Genomic DNA, 25,444 nt, shown 5'->3' on the forward strand with positions numbered 1-25,444 from the left:
CAAGCCTAGTCTCGAGGTCGGACGTTTGAACTGCATGGTTTGACCTGCCATCACGCAATGTCAATTACTGACTGGGTTTTAATGTTCACATTAACTTAGGGGGTTTAAAATATCGTGAGCAGTCGCTTAGCCGGCCTAGCATGAAATCATTGCAAAATGTAGAATTATTTCTGATTATTGAAGTGAGCCATGGCAGAATATTCCTAATGCTGTGAGGGATAAATGCATTCTGTGTGATGAGAACCAGCAAAAGCTATCTTATTAACTCTTCAGGAAGGAGAGAGTTGAAAATGACTAACTATTTGCCTCTTTTGATGTGACTCTTGTTCTCCCACAACTGGTCATTCCACACAAGCATTTACCATCCATATAATCCATGTTGAGAGTTCGACTGATATGTAGGAAAATACATTTTCTAGGGCTATAAAAGAAATGCCTCCTTACAAATAGATTTTGATTGATAAAATTATTACAAGCTGTAGTGTTGATGTGGAGAGTGAGACAGTATTTTGTCTGCACTGTTGGAAATTGGGAACAAAAGCTTCTGAAATTTCATTTTCGGTATTGAATCCAAACACGTAATGTAATTTCATTGAAATAGCCTGAGTGGGCCAGCTTTAACAAGTGACCCTTGAATGATCAATTTCAAGGGAAAATGCAGCACTTTTAGCTCTATGCTATTACCCAGCACAGAAAATAGCAATGGATGTTTCACCGAAACACTATAGCATCTAATGGATAACCATTTTGTTTCCATAATGAAAGAAATTCTTTTCATTCCAAAATAAGTTGTCAGAAATTCTGAGGCTCTTCTATGCTAGCAATTATATTCAAAAGGAATCAAAGATGGTACAATTGCAAAAAAAAAGGCTTATTGTACTTGCATCTATTCATAACATGCCTGGCTTCAATTGCTTGTGACCTTTTAGCTTGGACATTAAGTCACTGATTGTTTATACACAATATATTTATTGCAGCTTTTACTTCCAAAATAACAGCATCGTCAGAGTCATGGTGCATGGTTCACACGACTATTGGCAAAGTCTAATTTCAATGAAAAAAATTATTATTTATTCTCCCATTACACACTCTGCATAAACATCATTTGTAAAATGAGTTTTACAGTGGATTATTTTATTATTGCAGTATTAACAAGCAAAAAGGTGACCTTACTTTGGCCAATCTACTCAAACCTATTGAAGAGCTGACGACTGCTGTTTGATTATTGAGGTTTAACGATTCAGGCAATGATTTCGTTGTGGTAGAACTGTTATTATATTTTCAGCAGATATCATGCACAAATTTCCCTATGCCTTTATTTATTTATTTTGTATCCACTGCAAACTGACTCAATGCATGAAATAATACAGCTGAATCAGGGCTTATTTTTATTCCAAGCAATAGAATTGGCTGAAGGTGTGCAGATTCAGACGGTTCACTTTTCATTTCATGATTGTGTTCTGTACTGCACCACATTGTAATGGAGTGCTGCACTGCCAGAAGCACTTGCTCAGCTGAGACATTAAACTGAGGGTCATTTCTGAGAATCTCATTACACAGCGTGGAAACAGGCCCTTCGGCCCAACTTGCCCTCATCGGCCAACATGTCCCATCTACACTAGTCCCACCAGCCTGCGTTTGGCCCATATCCCTCTAAACCTGTGCTATCCATGTACCTGCCTAAATGTTTCTTAAATAGCGCACTCTTTTGTTTTTTGTATAAAAATCCAAAAATTCTGGAACAAAATATTTGAAATCTTCACAAAATTAATTAAAATAAAACTTGTACCAAAAGCAGAATGGATCATTTTTGGAATATCGGAAGGTAACCCCGAATTAAACGTGTTTCAAAAGAACTTACTTAATTACGGGCTAATAATGGGGAAAAAAGCTTATACTCAAATTTTGGAAAAATGCTCCAATACCAACAATAAAAATGTGGATTTCAAACATGTTCGAAACACTACACCTGGAAGAGATGAGACTCCTCCTAGCAGGCAAAGCAGACCACTTCCAAAAGACGTGGTCTGCATTTATGGAACTATTACAAGCATAAGGTACAATAGTAATTTAAAATATAAATGGTACCAGGATCTGGTAACGGGGGGTATAAAATAAAAAATAAAAAACACGGTTGGTATATCCTTTTTTGCGGAGTTTTGTGTTATAATAGAGCGATTGTTTTTCCTTTTTTTTCTTTTCTTTCTATGGTCTATTTTCTTTCTTTACTTCCTTCTATAACTTCTTCCCTAAGGGGCTTTCTTCTCTCAACACTTTCCTGCACCTTCACGATTCTTGCTCACTTTCCTTACTTCTTTTATTTCTACCTTTTTTTAAAGCTCGAAAAACGAAATGGTACAATAAATGTAATAAGATATATGTGATGTGTACTACTGTAATTTACTGTACTTCTAATTAAAAAAAAATATTAAAAAAATAAAATAAATGTTTCTTAAATGTTGCGCTAATACCTGCATCAACGACCTCCTCCAGCATACCCATACACCCACCATCCTTTGTGTGAAAAAGTTACCCCTCAGATTCCCATTAAATCTTTCCCCCATCACCTTAATCTTGATTCCCCTACTCTGGGCAAGAGAATCTGTGCATCTACCCGACCCATTCCTCTCATGATTTTAAAGATCACCCCTCATCCTCCTGCGCTCCAAGGAATTGAGTCCTACTCAACCTCTCCCTATTGCTCAGGCCCTCCACTGGTTCTGTTCTGGCAACGTTTTCCCTTTCGCAACATTTAACGCACAGCGACAGAATTGCATGGTTTCAGTAGTAGGGATGATAGAAGCAGGGACATGGGCCAGGATTGTGTTGGATTAACCATCGCTGAAAGTAATATTATCAACACAAAATGTTGATAGCAAATGAGCTGTGTCATGGAGGTTGGGTTTGCTGATGTTGTAGGGTGGAAGTGGATAGTTTTGGTCAGTCATTGGAAATGCGATCAGAAGTTCATCTCAGAGACGAATAGGCCAAGAAGTGGGTAAATCCTGGATTTTATTCTCTCACAGTAACCAAATAGAAGGATGGAGTCAGTGGCCACAGAACAGATTTTCACTGGAGCAAAGACAAAAGTTTCAATCTTCCTCAGGATCAACACTTTTTTCTTGACGATTAAGATTTAAAGATTGTGAAATAAAGTGGGAGGGTAATTGGGAGTGAGTTGTCCAATGTCAAATCTGATTCCAAAAAAAAACTAAAAAGGAAAGTAGTTAGATTAAGAGAGGAAAAGAACAATAGAATGAAAAGGTGAAGGGAACATAAATTTACAATATAAGATTTCTACCAATGTTCAGAGGCTGAAAGATTGAAACCTCACATTTTTAATATTTCACTTTCTATGCCAAAATTTTGATTGGTATTCATTAACGTAACATGTTGTTAAAAGGATAAATATGTTTTTAATCATTATTCTTAACTTTCTGTGAGGCATTTAATGGGAAGCTAATGGGCAATTAATGTGTAAATGCAACAACTTCATGAAAATCATTGCGAGGTGAAGGGCGAGAGGTTTTTTCTGCAAAGTAAATGGCAAAGCTGTTCAAATCATCCAGTAATTAGTTTAGTTTTGAGATATAGCGGGGAAACAGGCTCTTCGGCCCACCGAGTCTGCACCGACCAGCGATCGCCGCACATTAACATTATCGTATGCACACATTAGGGACGTTTTTTACATTTATACCAATTAACCTACAATTAAACTGTACGTCTTTGGAATGTGGGAGGAAACCGAAGCAAACCCATGCGGTCAGGAGGAGAATGTACAAACTCCGTACAGACAGCACCCGTAGTCAGTAATTTATGATTTGCAAATAATTGCCAACCTCTGGGGCATGAAAAATAAACAATTAAAAGTGTGAAGTATAATCCCTTCAGGTTCCACATCTCGTCTCCCTAGAAGTTGCTGACTGATTTGAATATTCCAATCTGCGTGCATCTTCCTGAAGCTGTTACTTTGAACAGCCTCACTCAATATTTCTGGAACCATTTTGAGACCCTTTCAATAGGTGTTATAAACTGCTGAAAAAATATGAATGTTTCTTTCTGTTTCATCATTTAATCCATGAAACTTCCATTGCAAATCTTAAATGAAATCTTAATATCGAATGCAGTCTCTGTTGGTTAAATAATGTTTGGAAAAGAAAGCAAAGGTAAGTGATAGACACAAAGTGCTGGAACGACTCAGCGGGTCAGGCAGCACCTCTGGGGAAAAGGAACAGGTGACGTTTCAGGTCGGAATCCTACTTTTTCTGACCCGCAATGTTACCTAGTCCTTTTCTCCAGAGATGTTGCGTGACCCGCCGAGTTGCTCAAGCAATTTTTGGCTATCTTCGGTATAAATCAGCATCTGCAGTTCCTTCCAACACAAAGATGTGATATCTATGCAAATTATTTGTTCACCATGCAGACTTAAGCTTATAGTGACCCAAGTGTGTTTGTCAATTTTGCAGACCCACCCAGCGTGGAGCCCATGTTTCTGGAGATTCGGCAGGGCCAAAACCGGAGTATCACCATGACCTGCAGAGTGCTGAAAGCGTATCCAACCCGTGTGCTGAACTTTGAGTGGAAACTGGGAAATAAGATTTTATTAACGGGGCGCTTTGAGTCCCAAGATTATACACAGATCAGAGTGGAACGTCTCTCCAAAGACAACTATGGAGCTTACAACTGCAGCATCATGAACGAGGCAGGTGCTGGCACGTGCAGCTTCCTTGTCACAGGTACCCATCTCATTGTTTACATGTTGCTACTGTGATTTAGCAAAAATAATTTCTCATCTGCTGTTGTCTGTTCTGCTGGGGAGATCCACTCTGTTGTGGGTTTTGTTTCTGCAATCATTTTTCTAATCTAGGAACATATTAGCTTCATTTCTAGTTGTATGAACATGGCTTTATTTTACTACCATCAATATAGGTCTCAACTGCAGCAGATTAAAGATCTTTATTGTCTGAACCCTAAATGTAAACTATGTTAGATTAATAACGAACATTAAAAGTGATTAATATTAATTCCTTTTACCTATTGTATCAGATGACAGAGATAATTGAAATAGACTTCAGTGTGTCTATTGCAATAGCATCGTAAACATTTTCGAGGTTTACCATTATCATTGGTGAGTATAACTTTTCTGCACAGAATTTAGGAAGTATTCATTTTAAAATGAAAATACCAAAGCCTGTTGGAGTTGGAGGTTTTCACAGAAAAAGACCAGATAAATTAGAAGATCAAAGAGTCTCGTGAGAATGTTAAATTGAAGGTAAACTGGAAAACTGATAAATTCAAAGGATCCTATCATTATTGTTGCAGTTTTGAGAGGTGGTTTAGATATTGTGGGTGCTCTGGTTATCATTTTCCAAAGTTCTATTGATTCTAGAATTGTCCCTGTGGATTGGAGGATGACAACTGTGACCCCACTATTTAAAAAAAGGTGGAGATCAAACTGGGAACCACCACCTTATATGCACCAAAAAGGTCCCACACAAGAGATTAGTGTGCAAAATTAGAGCACATGGTATTGAGGGTAGGGTATTGACATGGATAGAGAACTGGTTGGCAGACAGGAAGCAAAGAGTAGGAATTAACGGGTCCTTGTCAGAATGGCAGGCAGTGACTAGTGGGGTGCCGCAAAGATCGGTGCTGGGACCCCAGTTATTTACAACATATATTAACGATTTAGACGAGGGAATGAAAAGTGACATCTCCAAGTTTGTGGATGACACAAAGCTGGGCGGCAGAGCTGCGATGAGGGCGCTATGAGGCTGCAGGGTGACTTGGATATTTTGGGTGAGTGGGCAGAGGCATGGCAGATGCAGTGCAATCTGGAAAAATGTGAGATTATCCACTTTGGTGGCAAGAACAGGAAGGCAGATTATTATCTGAATGGTGTCAGATTAGGAAAAGGGGAGGTGCAATGAAACCTGGGTGTGCTTGTACATCGGTCACTGAAAGTAAGCATTTAAGAAGGAACTGCAAATCGAAGGTAGACAAAACTGCTGGAGAAACTCAGCAGGTGAAGCAGCATCAATGGAGCGAAGGAAATAGGCAACGTTTTGGGCCAAAATCCTTCTTCAGACTGATGTAGGGTGGGGGGGGGGGGGGGGAGGGGGTGGGAGGGGGCGGGGAGGAGAAAGGAGAAAGGAAGGGGAGGAGCCCGAGGGCTGAGGGAGAGCTGAGAAGGGGAGGAGACAGCAAGGGCTACCGGAAATTGGAGAAGTCAATGTTTATGCCGCTTGGGTGCAAAATGCCCAAGCGGAATATGAGGTGCTGCTCCGGTGGTGCTCACTCTGGCTTTGGAGGAGGCCCAGGACAGAAAGGTCGGATTCAGAATGGGAGGGGGTGTTGAAGTGCTGAGCCACCAGGAGATCAGGTTGGTTATTGCGAACCGAGCGGAGGTGTTCGGCGAAATGATCGGCAAGCCTATGCTTGGTCTCACCGATGTAGATCACTGACATCCAGGAGGACAAATACTATGTTAACCTTTATTACGAGATAATTTGACTCCAGGAGTAAGTAAATCTTATTGCAATTGTTCAGGGTCTTGGTAAGACTGCAGCTGGAGTATTTATATATAGTTTTAGTCTCCTTCCAAAGAAAGGATGCATTTTCTTCGGAGTTCAGCAAAGTATTACCAGACTAGTTCCATGGATGGCGGGTTATGCTGAGATTTGTAGAATGGGAGTGTATTTTCCGGAGTTTGGTAGAACTTAAGAGAACTTACAGTTCATTGAAACACAAAATGTGTAAAGAGCTTGACATGCTAAATGTAGGAAGAATGATTTTCCTGACTGGGAATATTTGGACCTGGAGGCATATTTTCAGATATAGATTAGGCCAGTAAGACTAAGCTGAGGAGAAATGGCTTTGCTCAGAGAGTGGTGAACCTTTGGAATTCTATATCCCAGAGGGCTTTGGAAAGGCATTCAGAACACATGGGGAGAGTAACAGGGGATCAGTGTAGCTAGATGGTCAGTGGGCCCAATGGCCTGTTTCCCACTGTCAGTCTCTCTCAAGAACAGAGTTGGTGGATGTCTGGACATGGAGGGAATCTAGAGATATAGGGAGAGAGTGTGGGAAAACAAAGCTGAAGTAGGAGATCAGTGAAGGTCTTGATGAATAGTCAAAGGGCCCGGTGGCCAATTCCTGATCTGCTTCCTATTTCTTATTTTTTCTGTTGACTGAAACGAGATGAGCCTGTGTTTGGAATATCACAGCAACCAGTCTCAGAACTGGGTCAGCTAATTCATTCTAAGGAACAGTATGAAGTAACTACTATCTAACCTCACCCAGGGGTTGCAAGGCAATGCTATGTTAGTTTTCCAGGCATGAACAGGAAAAGCCCTGATACGTAATGAGCCAAAATAATAGACTACCAACTGGAAAAAGGGATAAAAGCTTAATTTTTCACCCCAACTAGATTGGGGATAGAAACTTGGCAAAATAGTGACATTTTTTTTGTTAAGATTACATCCTGGATTTGGCTAATGGGACACATTCTTAGAAACATAGAAACATAGACAATAGGTGCAGGAGTAGGCCATTCGGCTCTTCGAGCCTGCACCGCCATTCAATATGATCATGGCTGATCATCCAACTCAGTATCCTGTACCTGCCTACTCTCCATACCCCCTGATCCCTTTAGCCACAAGGGCCACATCTAACTCCCTCTTAAATATAGCCAATGAACTGGCCTCAACTACCTTCTGTGGCAGAGAATTCCAGAGATTCACCACTCTCTGTGTGAAAAATGTTTTTCTCATCTCGGTCCTAAAGGATTTCCCCTTTATCGTTAAACTGTGACCCCTTGTCCTGGACTTCCCCAACATCGGGACCAATCTTCCTGCATCTAGCCTGTCCAACCCCTTAAGAATTTTGTAAGTTTCGATAAGATCCCCCCTCAATCTTCTAAATTCTAGCGAGTACAAGCCGAGTCTATCCAGTCTTGAACATAAAACACTTGGAGCACTTATATACACTTGTCCAGTTGCAAACAAAGGTGTATTAAAGGTAAAAGTAACAATGGCATTTTTTAAACCACTCCAGACCAATCTTTAAAGTATGCTCATAATTGTCTTGTTGAACAAGTTGCAGATGTTACAAGAATACAATCAATGTATTTTAAAAAGAACAAAATACATAGGTCAACGTATTTTGTTTGCCAGTGCTGTGCTCATTTAAAATACGTTGTGCCTTCACAGAAACCAATCTTAAAAGTCGTTTCACAAGTAAGGCTGATAATGTCAAAGGGAAGAGGTCTAAAAACCTGATTGCATAGCAATGTTTTTTTAAAAGTAAAATGCTATTGAAAATGCAGTTAGGACAAAAATACTCAATAATGACCATTTCTTGGTCATTTTGCATTCCTCTGGAAATTTAACTTTGCTGTTCGCAGCAGGAATTGCTGCAAACACATATATACAAACATCTAATTAAGAGCAGGAATAGACCATTTTGTCCCTCGAGCCTCCTTCACTATTGAATAAGGTCACGGACAATTTGACTTTAAGCTCAACTCCACTTTCCTGTTTCTACATAATAATATTTAATCATCTCACTTGTCAGGTATTTTCTGTGCCAATAGCTGTGTAACAAAGAGAGTTCAAAAGACTCACGATTATCTATGGGAGAAAAAGGTTGCCTGAGTTTAATCCTAAATGGACAATACCTTATTTCTAAATGATGATCACCTCTCTCAATCATCCATAAAAGGTAGCATTAGCCTTCCTAATTTCTTATTGTAACTGCAAATTAGTTATTTGCAAATTGAGCACTGGGAACCTGGGCCCCTCCCCCCCCCCCCCCCCCCCCCCCCCCCCCGCATTCCACCACCCCCACGACATCTCCACTCTCTGCGACATCTTTATTTTTCCTGCCAAAATGGACAAGTCCACATGTTCTGATTTTATGCTCCCTTTGCCAATCTTTACCCAGTCACCTCACCTGTATCTTTCTGTAGTATTCTTGTGTCCATTTCACAACTCTCCTATCTCACTGTGTCATCAGAAAGTGCTCAGTTGGGGGTGGGAGAGTGGGAGTCAATTATTTAAGTGCTTGCTACAGCCTGACTGAGTTGTGCTTCTAGTGCGGTGGTTAGGCAGGTGTACTGTGAATTAAATGCTCATTTGAGTCACTGATTTAAAAAAAAATACTTTCCAAAAATCATGTAATGAAGTATGATTTTCTGCAGGATTGGTGTAATTATTTTAAATGATCACAGGTAATCTTGTGAACACTCCTCCAGTGAAATAAATGAATCAATCTTCTGCCTGTTTTAGCCATTGAATAGTCTTATGGTTTGGCTGCACAGTATGCACTGTACAAAGATCATGAATGGAGCAGGCTAGTTCTGGGACTAAGCATTAGCACTTGTCAAAAGCTATGGCAGGATGATATTTAAATGCTTGGCAATGAGTCCAGATACGAAAGTATTGGAAGATTTTGTTTTATAAATCCATTGTATTAAAACCAATAAGGATTCTATATCCTGACAAGTTGATGGGGCTACTAGTGAAATGAATACATAGACAATAGCATTCGGCTCTTTGAATTCACGTTGACTTTGAAAACTAAATATAGAAGCATTCTTTATGCTAAGTGAATTCATTTTGCAGGAAAACACAATTTGCTACTGCACAACTTCTGGAGTTGGACAGTAGTGTTTCTGACAACATTTAGATGAAATGGATAAATAGCTCTTTTAGTGTAGAATAAAAAGGGGCACAAAGTGCTGGAGCAACTCAGCGGGTCGGGCAGCAGCTCTGAAGGTGACGTTTCGGGTGAGGACCGTTCTTCAGAAGTGTGTTAACTCTTTTTTGTGTAGAACAGTATAGAGTCATTTCTTAACACTTAACTTCTCATTGTCCGAAGCATTAAAGAAAATAAGGACACACAAGTAAATGCAGATCCTGGAATCTGGTATAAAACACAAAGTGCTGGAGTAACTCAGCACATCAGGCAGCATGTCTGGAGGACAGGGATAGGTGACATTTTGGATTGGTACTCTTCTCCAGAAAATAAGGGATTTGCAATATGCCCAATCAGTCAGATTGCCCAAAGAATGAATAAAAAAACATCAGAATGTCTGATACTGGTCTGGAATCAATGAAACTTGGGACTGCATTAGTTGGGCCAGGATTTCCAATTGAGCAATTGAACTTGAAGGGTCACATGCAGGAATGTAAATAAAATCATGAACTGAATAGTACTCAGGATGCGTTGCATTTTGGATACACCCTTCCATATTGCTTGCACGTTTGCACTTACCATTGAAAGGCACATAGCTTTAAATGTCCTTCTAGTCTTCCTGCTACACCCAATGCATGAAGTGGTGCCATCTGTAAGCAGTGGCTGGATCTTGGGGAACACCGCCCAGTATGGAGTTTGTACGTTCTCCCCGTGGCCTGCGTGGGTTTTCTTCGAGATCTTCTGTTTCCTCACACACTCCAAAGATGCACAGGATTGGAGGTTAATTGGCCTGGTATGAGTGTAAATTGTCCCTCAACGCAGCAATATGACCGCGGGGCGATGATAGGCCCCGAAAACGGGCTGATTCAAGCTCCACGCTATGATCTTTGCTCCACCAGGACGTCTCCCTTCTCCAATCACCGCGCTCTATCCTCAGTCTCACCCCCCCTACTTCCGCCTCTGACCGACACCTCCCTCCTCCAATCATCGCGCTGAATCATCATGTCCCACCTCCCCCCCCCCCCCCCCGCTTGCTGACCGACATCTTTCTCGTCCAATCGGCACCCTCGATCATCAGTCCCACCCGCAGTGTCTCGCGGAATGCGGAGATTTTTCACAGATTTTTCTTTCACCGAATTTCAAAATCTGGATTACAAAACATGTGGTGGATTGTCCCCCACCAATCAAAACGTGAGGGGCCATGTCCACCCTGTTCCCCCCCAGGTTTTCCGCCCATGACCAGTTGGATATTAGTGGTGCAATGTGCAAGTAGAATACAGAATAAATAATGCAAGCTCCTTGGTTACTATTCCGTATAAATTAATGGAACTGGAGTGGGCAAGTGGACTTTGTTCTGGGCGTGCGACTGTTGCCATCAGCTTGGACACTATGTGCTTTCCCCATCATACTAAAGCCAAAGTGATGCATCTTACTGCCTTGTGAGGGAGTGGGACAAGCTGATGTGGCAATAAACAAAGGACCTGTCTACCACTGTTCAATCACCCTAGGATTATTCAAGGAGAACATTTTCATTTATTTTATAGCCACAGTATAAAATGTTGCAAACATTGAACATCAAAAGTAGAAGGAGTGCAAAATACAGAGAGCTTTCATCTTAACAGAGAGGGGTCCAATAAGCTGTTCCAGTACTTGTAGCTTTATTACACCTTTCACGTTGGCCTCATGAATAACTCACTTCCTGTCAGAATGCAATGAACATACCTGGAAATATATTCTGGGATTCTGGAATTCCTGGTAAAGTGGCTTCACAATGAGCTATCAATTTATCTGAAGGAAAGTTTCCTATTCCTGAAAGTATAGATCCCACAGGTCGTCATAGTCAATATCCAGGCTACAAAATGGAAGCACTTTCCTAGCTGACCCCAAACCTCTACAATGACCCAGTGTGGTGTTTGGAAGATGGATGTTAGGCCTGTTGCTCTGTCATGCACTAAACCAAATAACACTTAATTGAAATACACATCAACAGGTAGAGAGGTGTGTGATGGTTGCTTTCCTCCATCAACCATCCGATGGACAAAGGCCATCTGACTGGAAATGAGAAGCTTATATCATAGCAAAAGTAATCTGCAAAACTGTTTCCCCACTCCAGCTCCAGAATTAAATGCACTGCTCTTTGCCATCTACTATATGTGTTGATAATGTAGCCGTTCTCCCAATAAATTGGCCATGCTAATTTGTGCTTGGGAAGACCGTTTGTTAGGGCTTGGCCAGCTGTCTATGAAAGATACATCTATTGTGAACGGCAACATGAAGTGGTGTCACATACCTTTAGAAAATCATTATGTTTATAAATTATACAATGTTATGTCAGCCCTAACAGCACTGCTGCCTTTGGAACTGTGCTTCAAATATAATCCTTGAGATCATTTGCAGATAAGTGGTCTGTACATTATGAAAGGTTAGGGGATTTGGAAGAGGTCCATAAATCAACAGATGGTATGTCTGACCTTGAATGAAAATGGCTTGTTTTTAAAGAGTGAATGAAAGCATATAGAAATGATATATGTACCTAAAAACAAAAGAAAATACAAGTAAGAATAACTGAAAAGATTCTTCTTCTTGCGTATGGCGTGCACAGCCGAAAGTTGTAGGACAACTTGTGGCAAAGACAATGAGATGTGAATAGAAGGTAGACACAAAATGCTGGAGTAACTCAGAGGGACAGGCAGCATCTCTGGAGAGAAGGAATGGGTGAAATGTGTGACCAGTCTGAGGAGGGGTCTCGACCCGAAACGTCACACAGCCACACAAAATTATATAAACCCAAGCACTATGAAGTTAAGGCACACAACATGAGATTGCCAAGGATTATGCTATGTCTTATATTACAATTTTTGTACTCTTTATCTTGTTTTAACCCATAAATATAGCTATGATATACACTCTTGACCAGGCTCTTTTGCAATTATTTATTTAACCATAAGTATTACTTGATGATTTTGGACATAACTTATTCTGAAAAACCTGGAGTGTGGAACTGGCCCTGCAAGTTGCTTGAAGTTGCTGTGATCATCCCCCCCACCCCCCCTTAATCCAAAAAACATACCAATTTCAATTTATTTGATGGAACCTTCTCTTTTGATTTCCCTCCGCAAATCTACCCACCCAAACCACCTCTGCCCCGGTAACTGCAGGAGATGTAATAGCTGTCCATATACCTCCTCCCTCACATCTATCCAGTGACACCAGCAACCCTTCCAGCTGAGACAGTGGTTCACATGCACCTCCTCTAACCTCATCTATTGCATTCAGTGCTCCTGATGTGGACTCCTTTACATTGTCGAGACCAAGCGTAGACTAGGCGGCCATCCAGCAGAACGCATGTGCTTGGTCCCTCAGGGCCTGCTGGATCTCCTAGTTGATACCATTTAATTTCCCTTCCCAATTCCAATGCTGACCTTTCTGAACTGAGCCTCCTCCACTGCCAGAGTGCAGCCACATGTAAACTGGAGGAACAGCACGTCATATTCAGCTTGGGTAGCTTACAATCCAATGGTTGAACATTGAATTCTCCAATTTTAGGTAACTAACCAGCAACAAACCTTCCCTGTCCCTTTCTGCCCATATGCCTTCTTTCACATTTTGCTCCCCTTCTCTCCATTTCTCACAGCCTTTTGTTTTCCCTTATCTGACCTTTGTCCACCCATCTGCCTTTCAAACCCCCCCTTATCTGTATCCATCTATCACACGTCAGGCTTTGTCCCACCCCAACTCTATTCCAGCTTTCTCCCTCCACAATTAGACTGAAGAAGAGACCCGACCCAAAACATCACCAATCTGTGTCTTCCTGAGATGGTGCCTGATCTGCTGAGTTACTCAAGCACTCTATGCTTTTTTTTTCCCCTTTGATTGGTCTTTCTTCATCATATTTGCTTCCTACAAGATGCTGAACCGTTCAATATCACAGTGTTTGATGTTTGACCTTCGGGGGGAAAAATTGAGCTCAACGACATTCTGAAATGAGTTTTATTTTCCTGGCAGTTCTGATGTTTGCCACTTTCAAAAGCTGTCGGGGACAGAAGCAGACAGACTGGAGCCCTCCTGTTACACCTAGAGTGTCCTGAAATCTTGGTGCCAGCCACGGTGTGTGGATTGTATGAACAGTTTCCACAGGGTTAACTTTTTGCGCTCAGCAATCTGCAATGGAATTTCTTTGTCGATTTTGGTTCACCGGGTGTTGAGCATTTCTTGCTGAAGGTATCTGACTGAAGGCTGCACCAGTTTTGCAAATTGGCTCACTGCCAAAAGGCAATAATTGCTGTAAATGGATTTAAATCTGTATGGAGAGCTGTTACCAATGATTTCCTGCCGTGTGTGGTGCTAAAGTCTTTGTTCTTTGCTATCTTTCACAATAACTCTTCTACAGAACGCTGGGAAAATGTGGAGATATTTGCAAGTTTTACCACTGCAGATGATGCTAAATAAACCGAGATATTTTGGTAGGAAAGGACCCATATTTGGAAACTTATGTCAACATTTTAAAAGTAAAGCTTTAGTCATGTGGTTAGGTAGGAAAACAAATATGCATATACATAAGAGAACAGAATTAAAGAAACTGATAAAACAAAAAGACTTAAACATTGAAAATGCAGGAAACAATTGACGTGTCAGATAGCATCCGTGGAAAGAGAAATGGAATTAATATTTCAGGTCAGACACCCAAGTTCTTATCTGAAACGTTAACTCTGTTTCTCTTTCCACATGCTGCCTGACCTACTGTGTTTCCAGCATTTCCTGGTCTTGTTTCTGAGTTTCAAAGAAAAATATTTGCCTGTTGCATTGCTTCACTCTCTTCCTTCGAAGCAATGAAGCTGGTGCTAAAGCAAAGAGGGATCTACGTTCTAGCCACAGGAGAATTCACTGTGCAGCAAACAAAACAATTCTGTCCTTGTGTTAACCAGGTTTTATTTGGAATAGTCTGCACATCTGTGATCTACTCTGGGGGATACTGAAGCTTTGGATAAGGTGTAGAGATGGGAAAGATTTATTCCCAGATTAATACATTTTAGCAACCGAGAAAGTCTCAAACATCTGAGTCCCTATATTTGAAAAGGAAACATAGATTTATCTCTAATTTTTTTGAGTTTAGTAAAATAATGATGGGTCCAGACTGAGTTTACATGGTTGAGTTACTTCCAGCAAATGGTTTAAGTAGGCGCAGAGATCACATCAGTAAAGCGGCTGTCCCACTTGGGCGACCTAATTGGCGAGTTTAGATGAGTTTAGGAGAGTTTGAAAAAAATGTCAAGTTGAAGGCCTCCTTCGACTATGTTGAAGACTAGCTTTGACTAGCTACGACTAGCTATGACTGACTTCGGGAAAATTGGACGCCGAATAGTGGAGAGTGAAGATGACCTCCTTCGACCTCCCTTCGACTATGATGAAGACTATCTACGAATACCTTCGACTACCCTCAATTACCTACGAATAACATGACGACCTACTACGACTAAACCTACGAGTAAAAAAAGTATTGATTTTTCCATGGCGACCTTTTTTTACTCGCGGGCATTTTTGAACATGTTGAAAAATACGGCGTGACCTAGCTGAGGCCTCGAGTACACAAGGACTATTCTCGAGCATGAAGGAGAGTTACAAAGACCTCCTACGACATTGTGTCGACCATGCTGCGAGTATGTCGAGCGGAAACTCGCCAGAACTCACGGATTAGGTCACCCAAGTGGGAGTGCCCCTTAAGTTGTGTAAATGTAGAATTAAATAGGTTAACAGTGGAATAAGATAAAGAATTGGAGAGGAATAAACCATTTGGCTTCTCAGGCCTGTCCTACCATTTAATAAAGTAGATTCACTCAGGATCTCAACTCCACTTCCGCACCTGACCTCCATCTTGACTCTCAGTTCATCCTTGAAAATCCATAAGCAAAATGCCACGATGCTGGTAATATGAAATAAAAAGGAGAATGTTGAATACACAGCAAGTCAGGCAGCATCTGAGGTGAGAAGGATCTCGTTAACATACAAGATCAAGAACTGGAAGAACTTATTGATAAAATACTTTTAAAGTTAAATGAAAGGACGGACGATGGAAAGAGCAAAAGGGGCTGTGTGTGACGGGCTGGAGACCAGCAAAATTATGTGACCCACACATCCAGCGGTAGAACTGGCTGAAGAGGGCAATGTAGGCTTATGAATAGCAAATGGCAAGTCTGGGATGGTGAAAATAGATGGAGGCAACAATTGAGCAGTCCCTGGCAGAGGCTTTGGCTTCACATCCCTACAATCCCGTCTTGATAATTCTGAGTCTGACATGAAGTTGGGCTCTTCCTTAACACTATGGTGATTCTAATTGAGAATTACTCCTTTAAGTCATGTTATGATGCCTTTGTATTCAACTCCCTGTAGTTGCCAGATGAAGACAACAGTAAATGGCTCTGCATAGAGGCAGGGAATAAAAATGTAAATGTTGTCTATACCAAATATTTGCAAACAGTAAAAAGTGCTATTTCTTTGGTCATGATCTTCAATCCAGACTGCAGATCCTATGTTTCATCTTTAAAATTCCCAATCCACATGGGCCCTTCCCTAGTTCACTTTATTATTGATATGTGTACCGAGGTACAATGACGTGTGGAGTCATGCATTTTGGTAGTAGGAATAAAGGCTTAGACACATTTCTAAATGGGGAGATATCCAGAAATCGGAGGTGCAAAGGGACTTGGGAGTGCTGGTGCAGGCATCAAGGAATCTGCAAGTCGAATCGGTAGTAAAGAAAGCAAACTCAATCTAGCATTTATTTCAAGAGGGCTTGTATACAAACCCAGGGATGCAATGCTGAGGCTCTATAAGGCACTGGTAAGCATTTTGAATTTTGTGAGCAATTTTGTGAGCAAGGATGTGCTGGCTCAGAAGAGGGTCCAAGAATGATCCCAGGAATGAGTAGGTTAACTTATGATGAGTGTTTGTCAGCACTGTGCCTGTACTTGCTGGAGTTTAGAAGAATGAGAGGGGAATCTCATTGAAACATACAGAATAGTGAAAGTCTTGGATAGAGTGAATGTGGAGAGGATATATCACTAGTGGGAGAGACTAGGACTAGAGGTCATAGCCTCAAAATTAAAGGAAGTTTTGCGAGGAAAGAGGAGACATTTATTTAGTCAGAGGATGGTGAATCTGTGAAGTTATTTGCCACAGAAGGCTGTGGAGGTCAAGTCAGTGGATATTTTTAATGCAGAGATAGATAGATTCTTGATTAGTACATGTGGCAGAGGTTATGGGGAGAAGCAGGAGTATGGGGTTAGGAGGGAGAGATAGATCAGCCATTATTGAATGGCGGAGAAGACTTGATAGGTCAAATGACCTAATTCTACTCTTATCACTTATGACCTTATTATCAGTCAATGAAAGTAAGCATGCAGGTACGCAGGCAGTGAAGAAAGCGAATGGCATGTTGGCCTTCATAACAAGAGGAGTTGAGTATAGGAGCAAAGAGGTCCTTCTGCAGTTGTATAGGTCCCTAGTGCGACCACACCTGGAGTATTGTGTGCAGTTTTTGGTCCCCTAATTTGAGGAAGGACATTCTTGCTATTGAGGGAGTGCAACGTAGGTTTACAAGGTTAATTCCCGTATGGCGGGGCTGTCATATGCTGAGAGAGTGAAGCAGTTGGGCTTGTATACTCTGGAGTTTAGAAGAATGAGTGGGGATCTTATTGAAACAACTAAGATTATTAAGGGTTTGGCCACGCTAGAGGCAGGAAACATGTTCCCGATGTTGAGGGAGTCCAGAACCAGGGGTCACAGTTTAAGAATAAGGGGTAAGCCATTTAGAATGGAGAAGAGGAAACACTTCTTTACACCGAGAGTTGTGAATCTGTGGAATTCTCTGCCTCAGAGGGCGGTGGAGGCCGGTTCTCTGGATGCTTTCAAGAGAGAGCTGGATAGGGTTCTTAAAGATAGCAGAGTCAGGGGTTATGGGGAGAAGGCATAACCTGGATTTCATTCCTCTACAACCACCAGCCTTTCCCCAACCTCCTTACGCAAATGCACCAGCTGGACTATCCTGGTTTATATGTTTTCTCATTACCAAATTTTATATCTTACTACTTTGACACTGTACTTTCTCTTCATCTCACTTACATTTATGATGCTCTCTGCCAGTCTGAACAATGTCCACTTTACTGGCTCCAACTGTTGATGGCCACCTTAGATATCCAGTCCCTCAACTTCTCCATTCATAACAAGATGATCTAGAACCCACTGTTTTGTCCTTGAAAAGAAGGCCACCATCCCCTTTGCCTGACTGAATTTTCTCTCACGCTGCACAACCTAAGTTGTTAGTTCTCTTCAAATCAAAAAATGCAGCTTTCCAAAAGATATACTAAAATGTATGCAACCAGACAAATCCTAACTCTCTCAGTACAGCTATGACACTAGGATCTTCTTTAATCTGGAAGATTACCAAAAGCAGGGCAAATCCCATCTGATTATTTGCTGCCAAATAATCTACCCTAAAGTAAGAGCCAAGTAATGGAATATGTTGACAACAGTGCTCACAAGTAGCACGTATTCACTAATAAGATGTCCATTAATGCTCCTTTGAGATTTCACCAGGTCCACTCAGCTCAAACCTCAGGTAAAATTTGGTCCAAACCTGGACTAGGATCTGAATTCCAGAAGTGAGATGACCGTGACTGCTTGTCTCTTCAAGATAGCTCTTGACTAAGGGTGATATAAACACATTCTGGTAAAACTGAGGCCTATGAGCATCTAGAGAAAACATTTCAATAGCCAGTGTCAAATGGCTGTAATTTTGAAGATTAGTCCTCCATTCCCTGGACAGCTCTGTAGGAGTTCCTCGGGGTACTGTCCTCCACCCAGCTGTCTCCAGCCTCTTCATCAATGAACTTTCTTCCACATTAAGGACACATTAAAGATGAATGGTGGAATGATGGCGCAGCGGTAGAGTTGCTGCCTGACCACGGGTACTGTCTGTACTGAGTTTGTACATTCCCCCGTGACTTGCATGGGTTTTCTCCTGGTGTTCCGGCTTCCTCCCACACTGGACAAATGTACAGGTTTGTAGGTTAAGCGGCATCGGTAAAACTGTAAATTGTCCCTAGTGTGTGTAGGATAGCGTTAGTGCACAGGGATCACTGGACGGCGTGGAATCGATTGGCCAAAGGGCCTATTTCTATGCTGTACCTCTAAATTAAACTAAACTAAAAGACAAAGGCAGTCCGCATGATTGGCACACATTTCTTCACTCTAATTTTCATTCCTTTCATGGCTGGCTACAGTCGTGCTATCTACAAAATGCACTGCAGTTACTTGCCCGGACTACTTGCAAACCGCATCTCAAGCCCGAAAATTCTGTCCCCCAGGAAGTTCAAGGGAGTAGCAATGTTGGAATATTCCCGCCTCTTGGTTCCCATTCTAAATTACAGGTCATCTGGACTTTAACATATGTTGCTGGTTGGTCCCTCATCATCACTGGGTTAGGTCGTGGTACATGATGGCAGTATCTTCACAAGAAGGATAGCAACATTCATGGACAATAAATGCTGGTGTCACCTAAATCTTTAAAAGCTAATGAACAAAAATAAATTCTGCAGAGAAGAAATTTCATGAGCAGGTACATTTGTTTAATTGGACTCTGATTTTCAGCACATTCTCTCTTTATCGTGCCCAGATGGTTAATTGTTTTTTTTTTTCAGTAACATCTCCAAACTCTTCTGATCTTGACATGTTCTATTCTAAATTTTGCTTCTGTCCTGATTTCTAATTCAGTGACACAGGATGTCAGCAAATTACCAGCAGAGCAGCAAAATCCTTTTTGTCCTTCGGTCACATACCAGAATTTACACTGCAGCAAAATAAAGTTTCCCAGCACAGTTTTAAAATGAATTGAAAGATATAGCATGGAAACAGGTACTTCGGCCTACCCATTCTATGCTGACCATCGATCAACTACTCACACTAGCTCTCATGTTATCCCACTTTCGCATCCATTCCTTGCACACTACGAGCAATTTACAGAGGCCAATTAACCTAGAAATCTTTGGCATGTGGGAGGAATCCAAAGTACCTGAAGAAAACCAGCAGTTCTTTCCTACAAACCAGCATCTGCAGCTCTTTCCTACATCTCCTGAGATGCTGCCTGGCCCGTTGAGTTATTCCAGCATTTTGTGTCTACCTTTGATTTAAACTAGCATCTGCAGTTCTTTCCTACATCAGTCTGAAGAAGGGTCTCGACCCGAAAAGTCACCCATTCCTTCTCTCCAGAGACGCTGCCTGTCTCACTGAGGTACACCAGCATTTTGTGTCTATATTTGTGTGTTGGTCAATCAACAATGCGAAACAACAACCTTCCTATTGAGGAGTTGAGTATCGGAGCAAAGAGGTCCTTCTGCAGTTGTACAGGGCCCTAGCGAGACCACACCTGGAGTACTGTGTGCAGTTTTGGTCCCCTAGTTTGAGAAAGGATATTCTTGCTATTGAAGGAGTGCAGGGTAGGTTTACAAGGTTAATTCCCGGGATGGCGGGACTCTCATATGCTGAGGGAATGGAGCGGCTGGGCTTGTATACTCTGGAATTTAGAAGGATGAGAGGGTATCTTATTGAAACATATAAGATTATTAAGGGTTTGGACATGCTAGAGGCAGGAACCATGTTCCCGACGTTGGGGGAGTCCAGAACCAGGGCCCACAGTTTAAGAATAAGGGGTAAGCTATTTAGAACGGAGATGAGGAAACATTTTTTCACACAGAGAGTTGTGAGTCTGTGGAATTATCTGCCTCAGAGGGCGGTGGAGGCCGGTTCTCTGGATACTTTCAAGAGAGAGCTAGATAGGGCTCTTAAAGATAGCGGAGTTAGGGTATATGGGCAGACGGCAGGAACGGGGTACTGATTGGGGATGATCGGCCATGACCACATTGAATGGTGGTGCTGGCTCGAAGGGCTGAATGGCCTACTCCTGCACCTATTGTCCATTTTATAGTGTCTATTAAAGACTTTAGTTCTTCCGATTACGTAGCTGTAAAAGTTGCTTTGAACAACATTGGTTGTGCCTTTCGCTCACGATCTTACAGTTGGTTTTAATCATTGTGAACAAGTTACAGACAGGGGCTCGACATAGTTCTCACACATAAACACTTTCTTCAATATTTTCTTTCCCAGTGGTCTCTCATTAAATCTTCAATCCCTGACAGTTCAGCACAGCATATCAAAGACTTGAAAGCCCTTACATCCCATAGGTTGTCAGGAGTGTAGGTTGAACTTAAAGTCGACATGATTCAAATTCATCTTCATATGCTCTGGGAAATAATTCATTTCTAGTGACGATGCTGAGTCAGCCTTTGTTGCATTAAAAATGTCACCTGAGGTCTCAATGATTCCTTCCTTTGCTAAGAATCTGCATGAACCATGTAATTCCGTGCTACCTGCTCCATGGTCAGATAGTCGGTGACTAAAACGTCTCCCCCACCTCGTTTGCCAGGTGAGGAGGGGGCTGTGGACCCCCAGCTGGACCACAAACAAGACCTGTCAAAGGGCTATCCTTCCAGCAGGAACTGGAGGACAGAGATGTGTGGTGTGTCCATCACCGTTTCCCATTGGAAACCAGCACCACTGTGTCGCTAATGTTTTCAACGATGATGATGATATGTGCATGTCGTACAAGAACCTTTGTTTAAATCCTAGCCACAATGAAATATGGCAGTGAAAGGCAGAAAGCAAGTATGCAAAAATTTGTGCTGAGACATCTGCTTGAACAATTTGCTCCAGGTTAGGTCTGAAACGGGGAGTCCACTTCTGATAACATCAATACTAGCACAATGCTGTGCAGGATCATAATAGGTATTCGTATTTTCAATTATGTCATTGTTCCGCCAACTTTACAAATTTCTTCCTTTCATTTTATTTAGTTTTCAAATGGTTTGATTAATTTGTAACATTTCTAGAATGTTTTAAAATTGTTTCCAACTTCTGAAACAATCAGGAATATCTTATTTTTTACACACGTTTGACAGTTGACTAAGCAAAAGGCATGTGATTTTGGTGAAACAAAGAACTGCAGATGCTGGTTAATACACAAAAGAAGATCAAAGTGCTTGAGTAAGCAGATCAGGCAGTATCCCTGGAGAACATGGATTGGTGATGTTTCAGGTTGAGACCCTTCTTCAGATTTCAGGCAAGATTTTAGGTCTCAACACAAAAAGTCATCTATCCATGTTCTCTAGATGACTGTCAAAGCTTTTCCCATTATTTTGTTTGTGGGGTTTTATGAGTGGAAGGTCAATGGAAGAGCACCTCAAGTGCCAATCACATGGTTGCCAGAGATGGGATAATGGCAAAAGGGGATGTAATAACTGCATGGTTTTGCAGGGTTGCAAGCCCAGAGATAGTGACTGGCCTGTCACTATGAACATGGAATGATTACAACACACCCATAAGAATGTTCATGTCAAAATGTTGTACTCTGGAAGCTAATGAGGGTTAATGAACAAACAGCTGAGGGGCGAGCTGGACTATGCGTAAATTGTTATAGCTGCAAGTTTCAGGTGCAGTCGAGATGAAGGAGGCAAGGAGGTTGGCCAAGAATGATTTGGAATAATGAAGCCCTGGACTTAATGAATATGGAAATGCTTTGACAGCTAGTGGGCTGAAGGGTGCGATGTGGAAGTGGCTGTGAAGGGTTTGGACAGGAGGCATTCTGATGTCATGGGAGCCACAAACAAAAAATTAAAAATAAAACGAATAATCTGTATATCAACTGAATTTGAGACTTTGGAGATCACCCAAACTTGCCAGAATGATTTTACAATGAGATACATAATTTATGTTCAACAACGTTTATATATCATTGATCACATACAAATTGATGTTTCCTATCACAAACCAGCAAGGGTATTGAAGTTGGGGTAGGGGGTCCATCTGGAACCAGGATGGGTGTTGAGGCTGGAGGAGAAGTCCAGCTGGAACCAGGATGGGTTTTGAGGTTGTGGGAGAGGTTCATCTGGAACCAGGGTGGATATTGAGGTTGGGATAGAAGTCAATCTGTAACCAAGGTGACAAGGTGAAGTCGAGCCAAAGAGGAGACTTTCAAAAGGAGAGAAGAAAACATGCAGACACAAGGAGCTGCAAATGCTTGATTCTTGAGTAAGACACAAAGTGTCAGAGTAACTCAATGGGTCAGTCAACAATCTATGGATGAAAATGGACGGATGATGTTTCAGGGTTTGGATGCTTCTTTAGAGGAAAGGTAAAAGCAGAGATAGGTGCTCTCAAGGAGTGGGTTGTGGTGTTTTCTCCAAGTCTTCACACACCCCCTTTGTAAATAATCCCCAGACCAATGTTATGAACTCTGTTCTACTTTCAGAAACAGCTCATTGAAAAGTGGGTGCATGAGGACATGGGAAATAATCAGGAGAACTTTACGGTATATACAGTGAAGACAAGTAGACATGTTGAGAGAATATAGGCTTAGTGACAGTAATAGACACTAAGGTGGGAGGATGCCGTGGCATTTGTAGGGTTGAAGCAGAGAAGGCAGCCAAAGGAGTATCTGAGAAGGAACGCAACTTGATAGTGACTGGGCTGTAGTCTGTCACCTGCAACGGATAAAGAGGCTTCAGGTTATTCCCAGCATCAAGAAATGGGTGAGGATTTTTTTTTAAGTTTATCGTTTACCTCTTCCAGTTCAGTGCATCAGGCACCTCGTGGAGTTGTACATCCTTCTCAGCTTCTGATCTTCCCACCTCCACGTGTGGTCCGGGATTCAAAATATCTTGATATCTCCATGTGAGCTGCAGTAAAAACAAAGATTGATGCCAGTGTAAAAGATCCAGAGATTATTTATACCTTTAACGCCTGACTATAATGTGGAGCAGGGTGCTGTGCAGGCAACGTTTAAACGACATAGTTCCTTCTCTTGACAAAATCACCTCTTCCAGATGGTCACACTGATACAGTCGCAGTGCATACATACTTGCCTGTTTTGACCGACATTTTGTTGCCATTGATGTGGTGCCTGTGAGCAGACTGCGTGATGCCAAAATGTTCAGTGTAGATGCGACACCAGATAATACTAATGCCGCCTTCCTCACACGACACAATACCTATCTGTTCTCAGTTCAGCACGCTGCCTTGAATGTCAGCACTGTGCACATTGGGCATTGTGCTGGGGAACTTACTGAGTCTGTGTGCTTGACTAAGGGGGCACTTGTTCCATCCTTTAAAGTAGCTAGTAGGTAAACTGGGCTTTATTCACTGAGATACAATTGAGCTGAACTACAATTCACTGAGCTGATTGTAGTGAAGAATGGGCTCTTTAATCAGTCAATTCTGACAGCAGGGTGCTTCACAAGTGGTAGTTTGTGTGTGAGCAGTAGACCTACCATTGTGGTAGCTAAACAGTGCTGATTATAATTGTACAGAACCCTAGAGCTCACAGCATCCAGAATTGCAGACCATGGGCAGAATTATTATCTCGCCAGCATTGTTACTCCTTCTCATGTCTGCCAAACAACATCATTGAAGTGCAGCAGCGGACTAGAACACAGCCATTGTCGGGTGATGAGCATTAAGTTTACAAAATCCTGAGAGGAATGGATTGAGTGAATGCATAGAGTCTTTTGCCCAGAGTGTGGGGAATCGAGAACCAGAGGACGCTGGTTTCAGATGAGGAGGGAAAGATTTACCAGGAACCTGACAGGTAGTTTTTTTTTTTAACACAGAGCATGGTGGGTATATTGGAATGAGCTGTCGGCAGAAGTACTTGAGGCATATACTATCGTAACATTTAGGAATCATTTACACAAGTACGTGGATAGGACAGCTTCAGAGGGATGTGGGCCAACACACATGTGGGACAAGGTCTGTTGGAGATCCCAGTTGCTAATCATTGGAAAGGTATATGGATAGGATACGTAGACATAGCAACATAGAAAAATAGGTGCAGGAGTAGGCCATTCGGCCCTTCGAGCCAGCACTGCCATTCAAAATGATCATGGCTGATCATCTAAAATCAGTACACCATTCTGGCTTTTTCCCTATATCCCTTGATTCAGTTAGCCCGAAGAGCTAAATCAAACTCTTCTCTTGAAAACATCCAGTGAATTGGCCTCCACTGCCTTCTGCGGGAGAGAATTCCACAGATTCAATACTCTGGGTGAAAAAGGTTTATCTCATCTCGGTCCTAAATGTCCTACACCTTATTTTTAACCTGTGACCCTTGGTTCTGGACTCCCCCAACATCGGGAACATTTTTCCTGCATCTAGCCTGTCCAATCCTTTAAGAATTTTATATGTTTCTATAAGATCCCTTCTCATCCTAAATTCCAGTGAATATTAGCCCAGTCAACCCATTCTTTCATCATATGTCAGTCCCACCATCCTGGTTAACCTACACTGCACTCCCTCAATAGCAATAATGTCCTTCCTCAAATTAGGAGACCAAAATTGCACACAATACTCCGGGTGCAGTCTCACCTGGGCCCTGTATAACTGCAGTAGGACCTCCTTGCTCCTAAACTCAAATCCTCTCGCAATGAAGGCCAACATGCCATTGGCTTTCTTCACTGCCTGCTGTACCTGCACGCTTACTTTCAATGACTGGTGTACAAGCACACCCAGGTCTACTTGCACCTCCCATTTTCCTAATCTGACACCATTCAGTTAATAATCTGCCTTCCTGTTCTTGCCACCAAAGTGGATAACCTCGCATTTATCCACATTATACTGCATCTGCCATGCATCTGCCCACTCACCC

The 25,444-nt window shown here is 41.9% G+C and overlaps 1 protein-coding gene across 2 annotated transcripts in view; it reads left to right on the top strand.

Annotated features, from left to right (window-relative positions):
* mdga2 (MAM domain containing glycosylphosphatidylinositol anchor 2) overlaps positions 1–25,444 on the top strand; it is a 1,081,316-nt gene that overhangs the window by 765,194 nt on the left and 290,678 nt on the right. For both annotated transcript variants that reach the window (XM_033027338.1, XM_033027337.1), the window contains exon 9: positions 4,467–4,736. In XM_033027338.1, coding sequence (XP_032883229.1) covers positions 4,467–4,736 — 270 coding nt within the window. The remainder of the gene's footprint in view (positions 1–4,466; positions 4,737–25,444) is intronic.

Source organism: Amblyraja radiata, chromosome 9 (assembly GCF_010909765.2).
Source record: "Amblyraja radiata isolate CabotCenter1 chromosome 9, sAmbRad1.1.pri, whole genome shotgun sequence".
Lineage (NCBI taxonomy): Eukaryota > Metazoa > Chordata > Chondrichthyes > Rajiformes > Rajidae > Amblyraja > Amblyraja radiata.